Source organism: Pteronotus mesoamericanus, unplaced genomic scaffold (genome assembly GCF_021234165.1).
Source record: "Pteronotus mesoamericanus isolate MK-2021 breed Mesoamerican mustached bat unplaced genomic scaffold, CSHL_Meso_final contig_73, whole genome shotgun sequence".
NCBI lineage: Eukaryota > Metazoa > Chordata > Mammalia > Chiroptera > Mormoopidae > Pteronotus > Pteronotus mesoamericanus.
The window spans coordinates 4,973,181-4,991,313 of NW_026555245.1; the positions used below are offsets into that span (position 1 = coordinate 4,973,181).

The 18,133-nt window shown below is 43.5% G+C and overlaps 1 protein-coding gene across 2 annotated transcripts in view; it reads left to right on the top strand.

Annotated features, from left to right (window-relative positions):
• The window catches only part of FRMD3 (FERM domain containing 3), a 255,507-nt gene that overhangs the window by 158,753 nt on the left and 78,621 nt on the right, over nt 1-18,133 (top strand). For both annotated transcript variants that reach the window (XM_054582987.1, XM_054582986.1), the window contains exons 4-6: nt 1,354-1,432; nt 7,229-7,326; nt 12,769-12,892. In XM_054582987.1, coding sequence (XP_054438962.1) covers nt 1,354-1,432; nt 7,229-7,326; nt 12,769-12,892 — 301 coding nt within the window. The remainder of the gene's footprint in view (nt 1-1,353; nt 1,433-7,228; nt 7,327-12,768; nt 12,893-18,133) is intronic.

The window sequence follows — 18,133 nt, forward strand, 5'->3', positions numbered from 1 at the left end:
CTCATTATACATTCATATTTCATGCTGATAGTCCTTTTTACATCTTTTTGTCTGCATACAGAATAGGCCCAGACATTGTAGAGCTGGCTGGTGATTTAATTCCTGCTTATCATGAAAAGGGATTTGGGGGAGAATAGGGATTAGGGGGAGAATAAGATGCTGTTTCATAGATGGAGGCTCAGACCTGACCCCAAGTGGCCGTACTGATAGGAAGGTGAGAAATGGCTGGGTATGTTCCATCTGTAGACATAGTATTCCTAACCATCATATTTCTTGGATTAGAAGATGCTCATTTTATGTTACCTGAAATCTGCATGCATCTTACTGCACTTGTGTGCATTTATTAGGTTAGTACTGCAGTCAACAGTGGTCTTATAATTAAAAGTGTGAGAAATCCTGTAGAATCCCCTTAGCTTGTCATTGAGTTTTGGATATTTAATGCAATTAGAACATTCTAGAATTATGGATCTCAACCACAATTTCAGTCTGCATAGTGCTATCTTTCTTTTTCATCCTCACCCAAGGATATATTAATTCATTCCAGTCAGCGGGAGGGAGGTACAGAGACAGAAACATAGACTGGTTGCCTCCCAAATGTGCCCTGACGGGACTGAACCTGAAACCTAAGCAGATGCCTTGACCAGGAACTGAACCCATGACCCTCCAGTTTACGGGACAACACTCCAACCAACTGAGCCACACTGGCCTGAGCTGCATAGTACTATCTTGATTTAGACAAAGCAGGAAGTTATAAAAGTATTTATTTTCATACCAGTGACTCAGGTGACTGCCTCATAAATAGATAACACCAAAAACATGAAAAATATGCAAAGTAGGATCTGTGCATGGCTGATTCCATTTTAAAAATCTCAATTTTGGTTCAAAGGCACCATCGCTTTGGGAAAACTAGTCGTGTGCAGTGACATTTTTCTACCTCACAGGCTAAAGGATATTTTACTAGGCCAAAAAACCTGAACGGTGTTTATGGGCACTTCCTCACAAGGCGGGGTGGGGTGGGGAGAATCGCAAGAGAAACTATTATTTGAAGCTCCGACCCATAGAGAATGGAGGCGTGAGGGGGAGCCGTGATGTGGAAAGATGTATTGCCGGACTAGATGGCCTGTATCTTGCCTGCATTTGGTTTGGGCCTCCTGTCAAACTTTTGAGTTTTGTTGTCACAGCAGCTTTGTTTTCTGGGGTATAACACCTGTTTCATCCAGAAAGTATCCCCCTCTCCCCTAAGCCCACCCCTGCAGGCCAGGCTGTAAAGCCTTCACAGCTGACTTCCCTATGTGTGTTTGAGTCCATGGTGTTTTGCTGCTTTTCTCATGCCTTTTCTTTATGATGTTTCAGCTCATCCACCATACACCATGTGCTTTAGAGTGAAATTCTACCCACATGAACCCCTGAAGATTAAAGAAGAGCTCACAAGGTATCTTTCATTTGTTTTATATTTAATGTGCCCCCTTAACCAGCTAGGGCCTGTGAGTCTTGCAGAGTAGACGTGCCTCCTGTCTGGAGCTGAACATCTCTAGGAAGCGGGTGCTCAGCTCAGCATTCAGACTTGGAAGGTTTCTCTTGCACTAAATTGTCTCAGGATTTTTCAAACACTCGTCACTGGGAGTGTAATTAACTGCGCAAAACAGTAGTAGTTATAAGGAGGAAGTGCTCTCTGAAAACATCTGATAGTGGGGCGCTAAAAATAAATAGAAGATGACTGTCTCTAGGATATGGATAAATTCATAGGGAGAGAAGCCCCGGGGCCGATCTTCTGGATCTAGGCTTTTCTAGGAGGGAAAAGATCACTTGAAACAGGTCAAAAGAAACAGTAGAATGGACTGTTTGTCATCCTGCATTCCACTTGCTAAATGACTGACGGTGAAGCCAGCTTCCCTTCTCTTTGTAGACTCTTCTCAGCCCAACTCTCTGAATTTTCCAGTTCTCAGGCTTCCCCATTTCTTGTCTCCCCCTGGTGGGCCACATTCAGTCCACGTTCTGGGGGTTTTACTTCCACGAACAGCCTCGGCCAGCGCAGCTGAGCAGGGTCCTGGAAGGGCTAATTCGGTGGATGGGGAAGAGCGATGCTGTGCTTAGCTCTTGGTGAAGCTCTGATCTGGTGACTGCAAATCTCATTCTGTACAATCATCTCTCAAAATAACCCACATAGGTCCGAATGCAACAGAGAAGCAAGTACAGTTCACTGATCATCATTTGCAGGGGGGCATGCTAGGTTCTTGGATATTTTTTGCCTTCTCATTATCTGTGAATGTCTGGTAAAGTTTGACCACAATGTCACTGAGGTGACGTTGGAAGGGAGAAGATAGCTCCATTCTGTTATGAATTTGTGTAGAGCCATTTAGTGAGGTCTGTGCTTGGGGGCGGGGCTGGGTATAGGTGTGGAAAGGAGAAACACCTAAATAATGGCCATTGTAAGCGGCAGTTAGTATTTTGCAATCTGGCCTGCTGTGTTTTTAAAAATTGATGTAAAACTCACATAATGTAAATTAATTTCATCATTTCAAAGTGTACAACTCATTGGCATGAAGTACATTCACAATGTTAGGCAACCACCACCACTACCAAGTTCCAGAGCATTTATTTTCTCATCACCTCAGAAGGAAGCACTGTACCTATTAGCAGTTGCCACTTAGTCTTCTCTCTCCCAGCCCCTGGCAACCACTGATCTACTTTCTGCCTTTATGAATTTACATGTTCTGAACTTTTCATATAAATGGAATTATACAATATTTAGCTTGCTGATGGCTCAGCAACTTATTCATTTATTTGGTAAGTAGTTCTTCAGTTCCTGCTCTCTGCATAGCCCAGGGTGCAGAGACTGTTTGAGTTACAACCCCCGCCTCCCCCCCGCCAAAAAAAAAAAAAAAAGAGAGAGAGAGGGAGATTTGTCTTGCTGTCTGGGTCGTGCTAACAGTATAATTAGGGAGATCTACCAGGGGCCAAAATAGCTCACTTTTGTCATTTGTTTTCTTTATATTCTTGTCTGGAGGAGAAAAAGTGGTATGTATCATAACATAAATTAACAATAGATCTTTTGTTGTTGAGAAAAATCCCATTTGGTAGTAAAAGAGAAGAAAGTTTTAGCTAATTACCCTAGTTAAATCCCACTCAAATTAATTTGCTAGTGTTTGCATGTGTTGCACTAAATAACTAAGGTATGAGTAGTGGAAGTTGTTAACATTTTTATGTCTCTGAAGGAAATTAAGACAATGCTCAGTCCTTGAACAGTAGAGGTGGACTTCTCTTAGTCAGTGCAGTCCTTAGCCTTCAAAACCAGTTTAAAAACTGTGGAATGCCCCACGTGCTTATGGCTTAAGCCCTTTCTCGAAAGAGTTTAGTTTCTCTAGTATGAAAATTATTTTATTGTAAGGTTAACCTAAAATTTAAGATGAATTTACTATATGAGAAGTTAAGATCACATTCATGACCATGGTTAGGGGTAAAGAAACATTGAGAAAAAGGGCAGGTTTAAAGTAGGGAAACAACAAAAAATACTTACTAAAAAGGATATTGGAAATCGTTTTTTATCCTTCATTATCTGTCCATTTATGCCATCATCTTACAATCCTTTTTTTTTTTTTGAAATGCTGTAGAGTATGTGATTACATTTAATCAAAGTATGTTGGTTTTAATTTTTTAGTCAGTACCATGTTTAAATTCCAGCCAGGGAGAGAAACAGTATCATCAATGGTGGGCACAGTGATGTAAGCTCCAGGTCCTTTTGTTGCATGATCCTTTCATGCAGCTATGATACTAAAGGGAGATGCATCATCATTATTTTTTAGTGGCTATTGTATTAAAAAAAAAAATGAGTACCTGAACCTGAAGCCATTTTTAAGGCTCAGAGGATGATGTTGAATCCACAGTAATCCATGGTTATCTCTGGCAATCCCTGAAATGAGCAAGGACCCAGGCACGTTTGGATGCTAGGAAAGCTGGTTTTTTCCTTTCTCAGGAATCTCTTGTCAAACTTGATTTCTGATTTATGGGATTAAAACCCAAACCTCTCATTTATCAGTAAATAGTTATTTGAAACTTTTTATTTATTTATTTTTTTACTCTTAGACTCATCAAAGAGTGGAAAGGAATGCTTGCTGTTCAATGAATACATTTAGCAAGTAGAAAAGAACCATCATGGCATTCGGCCTGGTAGTTTACATTCATTAAAAAAAGAAAGATTTTATCATTTCAAGTATTGTGTGACCTTTTTGCAAAGTGAGATCTCCGCACCAGCAGCATCAGTGCCACCTGAGTATTTGGCCCCTGCCTTTGACCTGGGATGGGGCCCAGCCACCTGTATTTCCATAAGCCCTCCAGATAATTTTAAAGCATGTCAAAACTTGGGAACCACTATTCTAAGTCAATTTGGGTTTTCTAAAGTATTCATTTCTTTTGGCAAGTATTAGAGTATACACTCAAATGTGTTTAGTATGGTCACAAGGTTATGCCATATCACCACGATCTAATTCCAAAACATTTTTATCACTCCAGTGGGAAAACCCATACCCAAGCCATCGTTCCCTGTCAGCCACTCGTCTGCTTTTTGTCTCTATAGATTTGCCCATTCTGGACATTTCATATAAGTAGAATCATGTAAGATGTGGTGTTTCATGACTGGCTTCTTTTAACCTAATGCAATGTTTCCCAGGTTCACGCATGCTGTAGCACGGGTCAGTACTTCGCTCCTTTTATAGCTGGAAAACATTCCATCGCATTCACATTTCTTTTATTCTTTCATCAGTTGGTAGTCATTGGGTTTTTTCCTTTTAGCTACTCTGAATAATGCTGCTGTGAACATTCATGAACACTTTTTGTGAGGATCCAGATTCTGATTTAATTGGGTCTGGGGTAGGGCCCATAGCGAAGGCGTTTCTCAGAAGCTCCCTCAGGTCATTCTAATGTGCAGTCAGGGCTGACAACCTCCAGCTTAGAACCTTATTACTCAAAGTGTGGTCCAGGGATCTTCAGCCCAGCATCACCAGGGAACTTATTAGAAATACGATTCTTGGGCTCCACCCAGATCTATGAATCAGAGGTCAGAGTCTAACAAGACCTCCAGGTGATGTGTGCGCTCATTAAAATGTGAGAAGCACTGATTCCCGGAGCTACTCGGGGTCTTTGCCTACCAAGTGTAACGTGGTTCCTCTGACTAAATGCATGCCAAACTCTGAAAAAGGAATTTATTAGGGACTGCCTTCATCTGCTGCACGCACACCATACAAAACTGGGGACAGAGAGTCTCATTTCAACCTCCACTGTGTCCCCAGGACCCAGCACAGTTCTCAGCACAAAAGCAGGTGTGGGGTAAAGACTTGTCACATGGAAACAGCAGTGAGCCACTGAACACGTCAGTGTGTCCATTGTGCTTTCAGGGACCCAGCACCCAGAAACTGTAAGCTCTGCTGGAAGCAGCTGTGTGATTTTAACATGTTCATCACCCCTCTGAGCCTCAATTTCTTGGTCCTTAAAATGGGGTTGTGCATGTGATGAATCACAGGCTGAGTATCTGACCTCTGGAAGTGGTAACTGAGACTGCCTGAGTGTTGTCCTGTCCTGTCCCAAGTGAAAAGATTGGTCTCTGAGTTAACTCTTAAAATAACCCCAGAAAGAATCTGCGCACGTCTGCAACGTTACTTTAGGCAGAAAAAACAGACCTGGGCCTGAGTCTGGAATGAAGGAATCAACCTGACTTAGAAAGGCCAGGAAGTCTGCAGAGGGCCTGGCCGTCAGGGAGGGAAGAGGGACAGACGGAACGAGCCTGGGCCAGAGCTCACACGCCAGCGTGTCCTTCTCCCCTGGCTGAATTCGGTGCACATGTATTTTTTTGTTTGGTGCTATAGCGTTTTTAAAAACAGAATTCGTTGCAGCATTAAAAATTCACAGGATTTTACTTAGTGAAAGAAATTCTAAGCCTAAAGAAAGATATAAAGAGTTTATTGTGAGCCAAGGTTTTGGGAGTTAGTCCCAGAAGCAGAATCTCAAGGGATTGAGATAATGCTCCAGAGAACAGCCGCTTTGCAGTTTATTTTATTCATTAGAATCAAAGGAGAAGACGTAGGGAAGGTTTACACGAAATCCACTGGTGGCAGGTTAAGGAGGTGGAAGAAAACAAAGCAGGGAAATCACTAGGATTGGATAAAAAGTGAAAGGGAGAGATACATGTTTCTTTTACGTTGCTTGATGCAGGACAGTCAACATGTAACATACATTGTTTACAGAGGTATGTGGGTAAAAATAATAATGAGGCATGTTCGGCTTGTCTCACCCCTTATTGGGTGATTATCTTTGGAAGCCTGGAGAAGAGATCACTCTGATGTTTTAAGTATGTTTTTCTCGATGAAAAAAAAGCAATGGACAGGGCTTGCTTAAGGTAGAGATTAATCCACCATATAGGCCTCAGAATGTGACCTCCCTCCATAACCCGTAAATTTCAGTTAGGAATTTCTTATAATCAGATCATCCGGCATGGTTACTTTCAGTCACTGAGTTGTCACGCTTGCTGAGGTGGCACCTTTTTGTTCACAGTGTCTAAGTGCAGGCTGCTTGATTTTCTGAAAAAGCTGGGTGCGTTTGGCCTGGTTTTCTATGTGGTGGCATCGGACTGGAGCTGCATGGGGTCCGACCCTTCATGGGGTCCATTCTGCTTCCCTGGCCCTGTCTGTCACTCATGATCAGGTTTGCCTGGCTCTGTAGGCACCTGAATTTGCTGTCCCTATGGTGGGGAGAGGACACTAAATAGATGGAAGCTCTAGTTATGGGGAAATTGGCTTTTAGGCCTCATAACAAAGTCATTTTGAGATTGATTAATGTGGGCCTGTACCCTGGAGTCTAGTCTCTGTATACTGATTGAATCCATTTCCTGACTCTTTCCCACAGAACTTGGGAAGCAGGTGCGGGTGGTGGCGAGAGTGGCTGTGGTGGGCGTCATGTGGGAGGGACTTCCTGCCAGGATCAGTGGCTGCGGGCCTTATGGCTTTCCTTGGTCCTTCTCCTGTCTATTTGAAAAGAGCCAGCCTCACAGCTTTGGAAGCTGACACAGACACTTCAGATTTCCTGAATTCAGGCCCTCTGTGGGGGCTTGGTATGTCTTGGAGACTCCTTGGAGCGAGGTAGCGCTCCAGCGATACGGGTGGATACAGCATAAACCATCCTTCTGCCTCTCCTGGGCCTTCACCAAAACTTTGGGTGACTTTCTCCTTTTGTATTGCAGGTACCTTTTGTACCTGCAGATTAAAAGAGATATTTTCCATGGTCGACTGCTCTGCTCCTTCTCTGATGCTGCCTACCTGGGTGCCTGTATTGTTCAAGGTGAGTTAAACTGGACTCTAAAGTTTTGGCTGCTCAGAGCTCCCCTCCTGCCCCACCCATACCCACCCTGCTCATGTCCATGGTTGGAGGCCAGGCAGGGCTGGATTCTCAGCAACAGAGCCCATGGTTATCTTCCCTCTCAAGGCAGCGAGGTCCTGCGGTGGTCACAAAGGCCTCTGCAAAAACAAAGGGTTCTCAAAACCCTGTGGTGGAGCTCAGAATGCGCAGCTTTAGGAGAAGCTCTGAAGGGTTGTGGGGTGTTCTGTGCTCTGAGCTCCAGCTGCCAGCTGTGGGGCCTCATGGACACACTGAGGGGGGAAACTATGTCCAGGAATGTAGATGTAAATTCAAACATTTGATGTCAAAACACATATATATTTATTTGTGTGGGTACATGTCCACTGTATCTAATCCTTCAGCTTTCCTAGTCATGTAGGGTGGTAAGGAGAGCATTAGGCTCACGGTCTGTTGTATGAATCAGGTGTTCTCTTCCCGTGGGGTCAGTTGGGAGGCTGCTGGCACAGGGGATGTTTAGAAGGACCCAGGTGAGGCAGCCATTTGTAGCATGAATGCTAATGACATGTTTATGAGAGAAGGCAAGGGGAGGGAGGGGAGTTAGGAGAAGAGAGAATGGAAAGAGGGAGAGAGAGAGAGAGAGAGAGAGAGAGAGAGAAAGTAACAAGAACCAAGTGAGCATGTCACCCTTATAAAGAATCTGGAATGATGACAATCATCTTCTGATCACAATTCCAAGCTCCATTCAGAGAGAGAGAGAGAGAGAGAGAGAGAGAGAGAGCCCGAGAGCGCCCTCATTGTGCAGGGGGTGTGATAGGCAGACCTGGCCCTACAGAATGCTCTGTGCTGTGAAATAATTCTGGGGAGGACCCTGTATCCAGGTGTGTGCTCTCTGAGAATTCTAAAGAATGTGTCTGTGTTGATTTTCCCCTTCCCCTGGGAGCACATTAGCGCCGCATAGCAGATTTTGGCAGAAGTGCTGAAACCCTTGGAGACACACTCACCTTTAAATTCAGAACGACAGTGACACCAAGATGGGAAAGGTCCTTCCATCTGCCTGGAGGTGGAACATGTGCTTCTGAAAGCTGCCTTTCTCACATCAGAGTAAAGGGAGGTGGAAACCCCATAGTTCTCCCTTTTTCATGTGAAGACAGCAAGTTCCTACCTAGTTAGGGGGAGCTGTCTTTGTAGGCAAAAGTGGATCAATGCTAATTCAAACAGCAACCCCACATGGGAGGATTTCAGAACGCCTTTAGGCATTCATGAATGATGGTCAATTCTCCAGGGGTAAGCTCAATATGGATCTCTAATGGGAAACTCTCCATCCTGTTTTGTGTCTGAAATAAAGCCACAGAGGCTCCATCCAGAGGTCCAGACTGATGGGGGCCCTATGTGATGCGATGTTGCCGTTCTTGCTGATCACACGCACAGATGCTGTGGAGACAGTGGAGTTGCAAATGGACTAGTGACCTTACAGGGTTCTTTCACCTCAAAAAAATGCAGTGTTGTCCATGGGCCGTTTGTAGCAAATCCAGTAAAAGCAGATCCAGTGAATCGCCTCTGATGCTGAGGCGATTCATCAGCAGCTCTAGAGATCATTACAGAAGCAGATAAAGATCTGCGTTGTAGGAACTGCTCTTTGAGGGAGCTTTTTCAGCTTCCATATATTCTGAGGGTATAAAAAACAGGCAGCCGCCTCGAGTTTTGCCACTTGTACATACTGAACACACGACTATATTCGGTATATGCCATGCCTTTTCTAAGTACAAATTGCAAAACAAATACACAGGACCCTTAGGGTCTGTTGTTATCTTTTTTTTTTTTTTTTTTTTTTTAGTAAAAATAGCTTTCCTGGTCTTTCTATAAAAGAGCAACAGGGTGGGATTCTTGTTCTCATCTCCTCTGCCTTTTATGTTCAACCCCTATAGCTCTGTGGCTCCTACAAGATATTCAGAACTCAGTTCAGAGGTCACTTCCTCTGAGAGGCCTTTCTGGACTACTTCCTGGACTAGTCTCCCTCCTGCACATCATCCCATCATTCTTTCTCACAACCGTTGTGTTGTCTTTTAAGCACTTAGGTCTATAAAGACCTTTTTGAGTTGTTGTTTGGGTTTATTATGCATCCCCATCCCACCCCCATCATGTAGAACATAAATTCCATGGAAAGTGGGTCTCTGGGTGGCTCTTTCACTGTAATACCCTTGTGCTGGGCATAAGTTCTCCACTACATGTGCTAAGTGAACCAGGACACTTGCCTAGTTTCATCAATGTATGTTTTAGTTCCATACTTGGGAAAGAGTGGTTGGTTCGCTACCTCACTCACTTATATTTGTGCTCCAAGCATATTTATCCAACATCTGCTAGGTGGCAGGCACAGTAATAGAAGGTCCCTGGGGGTGGGGTCGGGGAGACAGACAAGTAGATAGAAGTTGAGACATGTTAATGGATAAATAGAGAGAGACACGCCTCCCTGCTGTGACCTCCAGAGGGCCCCTGGTCTGGCAAGGGCAGTCAGGGGGAGCTTCTGACGAAGTTGGCTCTGAAGCCATAACGTCCTGTATGGCTTCAAGTTCTCAAGTTCTTTCCCACGTGTCCTCTGCCTGCTCGGGGAAATGCCATCACTAGGCTTGACCTTTCTGTTTGCCATCACCCGATTGTGCTCATCCATTAGCTCCAGCTCTTGGGGATTTCCTGACAGTTAGAAATGTGCTAGGACCTGTTTCACCTCACAAGCCATCCAGCGTGTTGGAAGCCATTTGTCACAACTTGACCCTCATGTCATGTGTAGAAAAGAGAATCACAAGCCACTTACCCAACTCCTCTTGGTAGGGAAAACAAAATTTGAAGAGTTAGAAATCCTCAGTCATTTATAAACCGCCTTTTGCTCCAGGTGAAGTCAGAGTTATAGACAAGCTTTCAGGAACAAGAAAGCAGGGCCTGTGATGGGGGAGGTGCTGGCATTTACCTGGTCAGCAACGTTATGCAGGTGCCATGGCATTTCTTCTCTCAGTTTTTGGGCATATTCCAGGCTACTTTTTTACAGTGTTGAGCAGTACAAGTCCATCATTTCTCACAAGTTTTCCTGTAAAGAGAAGAGTCCCTCACAAACAAAGCATTTCCCCACCAACCACTACGCAAGCTGACATTTGCATTGCAGATGGGCCAGTTTCATAGTGGTGGTCCCGTCCCTGTGGAAAATGGAAGCATTGGGTTATACCAGCTCCTACATTGTAGGTCCATAGCCAGCTCACAGAGGGTGTGTGTGTGTTCTGAAATTTATGTTGGGTTAATCATCAGTTTATTACCTATTCTTATCATTGATCCCTTTGGCCCTTTTATGGATTGATTGAGTGATTTTCCTCTTATTATTATTCTCTATTTCCATTCCTAAAGGCAACAGCTGGGTTCACTCATATCTTTGATTTTGCATACATCCATATAAAATGATTAGTATTGTTTAGTGTGTGTGTACACTTTTAAGTTTTATAAGTTAAATGAGACTGTAGAACTCATTCTTTTTGATGCCCAGAACACTCTTTTGGGGATCTTTTATGTTGCTGAGTATACATCTATTTTGTTGCTTTTAACTGCTAGAGAGTATCCAGAAGTGTATATTGTCCATATGTCATTTATTGCTTCTACTAACAACGAACGCTCCAAGTTGCCTTCATACTTTTTTTTGCACCCAGAGCTTTTCTAGAATGTGTACCCAGAAATGGGATTGCTGGGTCTTAAATTTGACTAAATACTCCCAGCTCTTTTCTGTAAGAGCTACTTGCATCAAAAATCCTCCACAAATGTACAAGTATTTCCATTTCCTCATGTCTCTGCCAACATGTAAAATCACCTGACTTCCTCAACTTTTTGTTAATCTCATAGGCCTAGTTGTTGTGGTTTGCAAAGCTCTGATGATGGATGAGTCTGAACATCTCTCCATACACTAGACCATTGGGTTTCCCCTTTTGTGAACTGGCTGTTTATATTCTTTGACCAATTTCCTGTTGGTCTTCTTGCCTCTTTTCTTATTGATTTGTAGGGGTTTCTTGTTTATTTTAGCTGTTGGCCCTTGTTAGCTTTAAATTTTGCAAATATATTCTTTTGACTTATTATTTGGACTGTGATGTTCTTTAATGAATAGAAATATTTAAATTTTGATATGATCAAATTAATTAGTTTCCCCACCCAGGGTTAATAGTAATTTGTGTCTTTTAAAAATTCTTCTTCATGTGGTATATATTTTAGGTTGCTTTAAGAAATCTGTAATTTGAATTCTATTAAGAAGCTTTAAGGAGCTTAGCTTTCTTCCCAGTTTTGTCCTTTTACAGTCAGATGATTCAACAATGAAGGGACAGCAGGATACAAATTACATAGCTGTATGTGATTTTGCAGATGTGATCAAGGCATCTTGATTTTTTTTTTTTAATCTACTTTAAAGTCATGTTAGTGATCAGGTTTTTCTAATATAATTTTCCCACCATCTTTGATCTGCAGTCTGGGCTATTTCTACCCCAGATACTTGCCCCTTTCTGGCCCATTTTCCTTACCAAGCTCATGGAATCCAGTGGACTATATTCTGACTGCCAGAGCATCGCCTTTGCTTTTCCAGGCTGTGGTCCATGCACATCTAGGTCCATCCTCTTCTAGGCCCTCTGGGTGTTCAGAGATGTCCATGCACTTTTTTTTTTTTAACACTTGAAGGTCCTCTGGAGGTGCCCTATGTTAGAACCCAGCAACAACTTTAATCTGGTATGCTTGTCTACACTTTGATACACACTCTTTAATTTGAAGAGCAATCCATTTATTTTTAAGTGGAATCCTCTTGGGCGCCTTCATGTTGTGATTTTTCATTGAGTAAGCCACACCTACACAAATCTCAGAGCAGGCAGCTCCAGGCAGGGAACTCCTAGACTCAGAGAAAATTAGCTGTGAAAGAAACCGTGAGAGATGGTCAGTGATTTCCACTTAGCGGGGGTGTGTACCACCTCCTATCCTGGGGAGTGTTTGGGAATATTGGGGGGAGGATTTTCCGTCATCACAACGACTGAGTGTGCCCCAAGCACTTTGCACCTGAGGAGTAGGGGTGCTAAACGTCCTACTGTGCCTGCGAAGGCCTGAAACAATGAAGAATTGTTCGACCCCAGGAGTGCCCCATTGAAAAATAATGACTGAAATCCCTTTTATTGTATAGATGAAGAAATGAGACTCAGAGAGGTTGGCAAGTGCCCAAGCTCACACAGCTGCATCTGAACTAGAACAGAAGCTTCTAGACACTCAGGCTGTGGTCTTTCTGTGGACACAAGTACCTTCCCTTGGGTGAGCTTATTCCAAGCTCTTCTTTTGGGTGGCAGGAGCCATTCCAGTGCACCCTGTTGTTGTTTTTTAATCCTTCTTTCTGTCTCTCTTTATTTTTTTTTTTACTGCTTGCAGCTGAGCTCGGTGATTACGATCCTGATGAGCATCCTGAGAATTACATCAGTGAGTTTGAGATTTTCCCTAAGCAGTCACAGAAGCTGGAAAGAAAAATAGCAGAAATTCATAAAAACGAACTCAGGTAATAGGGGTAGAAATCTGTAAGAACGGTAGAGGTGCGGAAGTGCTCTTACCCTGGGGAGTGTGGAAACCGTGTTGTGAAGTGAGGACGTTTGTTAAAGTGTGTGCAGAGCATCCCAGGTTCAGGGCCGTATTTCTGGGCCCTGCGAGGTCCTCCATTAACAACAGTCGCCATAGTGTGGGGTCCCCTGGGTGGCTGTTGATGAACCATCAGCGGTTATCAGAGCTATATATTTTCTTGGGGGTTTTAACCACCCTGAGTTTCTGAAAGTGCAATGTAGGGTAAATAAGTATCCTTTCCACTCTGAAGTTTTTGCACTACCTCTTCCCCTCCCGGGGCCGCTGCTGGAAGCTTGGACTCCCATGTGGAGGAGAATCCCCAGACAGGGTCTCTGTTGCTGAGCTGCTTTCAGGGAGACAGACTCAGCACCTTCTCTTTTCCTTGTCTGGGATGCTCCAGGACAGTTGCTAACTAGAGTAGTGATGGCAGGAGTAGCAAAAGCACATCCGGTATCCACTGTGTCCCTGTTACTCCTCTGATTGCTTGCGTACGTTGACTCATTTAATCTTCATGACAGCCTAGAAGGTAGGTGCCATGGCTATTCCCATTTTACAGATGAGGGAGCTGAGGCACAGAGAGATTAAGTATCTTCCTCAAAATTACACAGCTAGCATGTGGCAGAGTCAGGGTTTGAATCCAGGTAGCCTGGCTCTGGAGTCTCCGCCCTTAAGCAGTGTGTGACACTTGCGCTTTGCATGGGCTACCTGGAATGAAATGAGGCATATGTAGAAATCATCAGCGGTTTGGAATTCAGGTAACGCAGGTCTTATAGCCTATAACTAGAATTTAGATCTGTGCAAATCACAGAAAAATTCATTATAATAAACAGCAATCTTGGGCAGCGCTATGACAAGTATTGATGAAGAATTGCAAGAGCTAAGAGGCCTCTATCTGTGCATCTGGCAAGCATAAAAAAAATTAGCATCACTGGTTTATGAATTCTGGAAGAAATTACTGTCCCCTGGTGAGGGAGTGCTAGAGCTCCCTACTTTATGCAGGCACTCCCCCTTCTGGTGAGTCTGAGAAGAGCACATATGTGGGCATTAAAGGTGGCAGCATATTTCAGCTTGGAGAAAAGTGACCTTTGTTCTTAAAGATAAAGATGTTTAGACATCAAAAAATTATACCAGTTGCAGAAAGCAACATGCCATCTCTATGGATAATTTTAGAGTATTGTCTTCTCATGAAAAGCTTTGTTGAGAACATATGACACTCCAGCTACTCTTTTTACATTTTGGGGACAAGCATGCTCAAAGTAAAAGTAAATTTCCAATATCCACTTGAAGGGTATGTGGGTCAGCAGTGTCTGGAGAGTACAAGGTGAGACCCTTTGAAGAAAGGAGTCACATCCAGTGTGTGGATTGGTAGGAGATTGGAATTGAAAGGTCTGTTGTGATCAGAATTTGGAGGGCCTCCAATGCTCAAAATGTATGATAATACGCATTTATTGAGCACTTACTGGATGACAAAACACCAGGCTGAGTCTTATGGGTATTGTCCCATGCAGTCTTCCCCAGCTCTAGGAGGTAGGTGCTATTGTCATTTCCGGTCCAAGGTGATGAGAGCACAACCTGGAATGTCTAAAGGACTCGCCTTGCTGGTAGTAGAGTGAGGACTTGAGCCCTGGTCTTATCTGAAACTAAGATACGTGCTCTTAACCCCTGTGCTGAGCAGCCGCAAGGCAGTCGTGCTGGTTTTCCCTGGCGATCCCCAGGGCCATGGTGTCAGAGGGTGGAGACCAGGGATGGGAGGACTGGGTAGTTATTTCTGCCGTCCAGACAAGAGATGCCATGGACCTGACCAAGAACTTTGACCACAGAGTAGAGAACTTTGAAAGAAGAGTCTGGAGGGACAGCGAAGCAAGACTTAGTGACCCACTGGGCTAAATGAGTGAATCAAGATTCCTGATGGGTTTTTTTAAATAATCAAAAAGCTGTAGATTGGCCCTTGTGTCACCACCTGAATTTGCTGACAACCCTGAGAGTGGTCATCATGCACCGAAGGAGCAGAGGAGGTCACCAGTCAACCATGGTTTAATAGATCTTGGAAGTAAATGCCATGACTGGACTAAAACTGCTGTTCTGTGTTACCACGCATTGTCACATCCATGTGTGAACCCTTGTAAAATAGTCAAAGTTGCATGTATAAAGGATGAAACAGCTAGAATCAGGTGACATCGCAAGGAGAACTGCAGCGGGTATTTTCCTATGTATTTTTGCGGCCCCTCAGGTAGTGATGGGTTTCCTGCGGCTTCAGTGCAGCAGAGAGATTTTAGGTTTGGATGGAAAGAGCAGAACAAGCTGAGGGTGCCGTGGGAGGGGGGTGGGGGGTGCTTTCTAGAATCAGTTGGAACCCTGCTATAGACTCAGGTTACTCTGGGGATTCAGTGAGCCCTTTGCATACAAGTCGTGAAAATGTTGATCTCGTGTGGGAATTGCATTGCTCTGCAAGCCTGACCATGTCAGGAAGGAGTTTTAAATGGAAGAGATCATTCTGAGAGGCTGCATCAAGGTGTTGCCATCTTACTCTCCAAGGTTGTCACGGTACCCATGATCCTCCTGCACAGCAAACAGCTAATCTGTGATCATTGATCTGTTGTTACGGGACTTCCTGGGAGAATTCCTGTTGGTTTTGTTGGGGTTTGAATGGCCCCCAAAATAATCTCCTGCTTTCTACATAATTTCTGAACCAGTTGAGAAAGAAAACAAAAGAGATGGTAATGGGGAAACTTGGACATTAGCAGAAATGGTGATGATGATTTACAATGAGACAAACATTTTTACCTGTGGGGTTTCACAAGATTCTCCAGCCTTTTAACATGATTAGAATCAGTTTCCTTCTGTGCTCTCCAAGGAGGGAATAAAAGCTGTGACCCTTGGGAGAAAATTAATCAGGGAGAAAGGAGAACCCTTACCCCTCCCCGGGAGGCTTCCCACTGCTTGAAGGTAGAACTACTATGGCTGATAGGCATGAACAAGAGACATTTTAGGGGAAGAAAGTGTGAAAAAGCGACTCCTTGGAATTTTCAGGTGCTTGAAAATAGATCAAGATTTTATTAAGAGTTTCCACGAACTAAGTGTTCAGACTTCTTTTATTTGTGAGTGAAGATTGAAATTCATGGCTGAGTCAATGTTGCTTCCTTAAATGTTCCACATCTTTGACTGAACAGGAGGGTAGGGTAGGGAGAAGTCACAGTTTTGCAAATATAATAACATAGTTTATTGATCATCTCTGTGTCTGTTAAGAAAAGCTAGATTTTGCCAAGGAAACACCCCCAAAATCTCAATGGTTTAGAACAAGAAAGGCTTATTTCTCACTCTGTGGTGGGTCCACCAGATGTCAGCATGGGTGGTGGGGTGAGGAGGGCTCGGCTCATCATTGTCAGCTGGGGCAACCCCAAGCTTGAATTTAGCAGTTGTTGAGCCAAAGGAAAAAGATCTTGAAGACGTTGCTTCAGCTTGGAAGTGATACATATTACTATGGCCATACCTAGTCACATGTTAGGGCCACGGTGCAAGGAACTGCAATTCTATGAAGTGTCCAGAAGGTGCAAGCTGGAAACAGCTTGTAAATAGCTCTTAATGGTTTCACAATATCAGTCACTAATAATTTTTTAAAGTAGGCTCTAATTTTCAGAGCAGTTTTAGATTCATAGCAAAAGTCAGTGGAAGGCACAGAGATTTCCCCCGTACCCTCTGCATAGCCTCCCCCAGTACCGCTGTTCCCCCACCAGAGTGGCACATTGGTTGCATTTGACGAACCTACGAGGATGACACATTATCACCCGCAGTTCATAGTTTACCTTAGAGTTCACCCTTGATGTTGTATATTCTGTGGGTTTGGACAATAGTATCCACTAACACAGTATCATACAGAATACTTTCACAGCTCTAAAAATCCTCTGCATTCTGCCTATTCATCCTCCACCCCACCCTCCCCCCCAACCCCTGGCAACCACTGATCTGCTTACTGTCTCCATAGTTTTGCCTTTTACAGAGTGTCATACAGTTGGGTCCATACAGCATGTAACCTTTTCAGATTGGCTTCTTTCACTATGTGTTTAAGGTTCCTACGTGTCCTTTTACTGATAGCTCATTTTATTGATGAATACTATTCCAGTGCCTGGATGTACCACAGTTTATCCATTCACCATACTGAAGGATATCTTAGTTGCTTCCAAATTTTGGCAATTATGAATGAAGCTGCTATAAACATGCATGTGTAGGCTTTTGTGTGGGCATATATTTTCCATTGCTTTGGGTAAATACCAGGGAGAGCAATTGCTGGATTCTGTGGTTAGAATATACTTAGTTTTGTAAGAAACTACCAAATTGTCTTATAAAATAGCTGTAGAATTTGGCATTCTCAGCAACAGTGAATAAGAGCTTCTATTGCTCCACATCTCTGTCAGCATTTGATGTTTTCAGTGCTCTAAATTTTGGCCATTCTAATAATGGTATAGCGAATACAGTATTATTTAGGAAGATTTTATAGAGACCTATTGATATCCTGTGAGCTAGGGATGAGCAGAGGTGTAATTCACATTATTGAATAGATGTCAGCGCTAAAATCCTCTGGGGCCGAATAATTCTTCTAGAACAGGGATGGTTAATGAGTTTTTTTGGGGGGGGGGGCGGTGCTTTCCAGGCTGTACAATCTCCGTTGCAGATACTCAGTAAGATTGTTTTCCTCTACCAGCTTTCGTAGAGCAAAAGAAGACATAGACAATACATAAATAAGTGGGCTGTCAAAACTTTATTGATAAAACAGATGGTGGGCCAGATTTTGCGCAGGGGTTCTAGTTTGTTGACTTTTTTTCTAAACATGTGGCAGAGCAGTTCTAGAATCAATTTCTGCTTTATTCTTCTGCCTCTATAGGTAATTTTAAGATAAGAACCATAGTTGTTTCTAAAACTATGTGTAAAAAAGAATCTCTTGCCATTTACAGATTTCATTTGAGTTCGGCATGCTGAGATGAGGTCCTACTGCTAGAACTGCTTTAGATGTAGGTCATTCCTCCTTGGAGAGCCCTCTGGTAGCCGTAGTCGGCCACTGCCACAATTCCTGGGAACTTGACGGTTCTGTTATCCTTGACTCTTCTTGGTTTCTGTTTTCTACAGCTTTAATCATGGCCATCTGGGTTAAGAGGGAGTACTGAGGGTGCTGAAGATCAAGAATAAG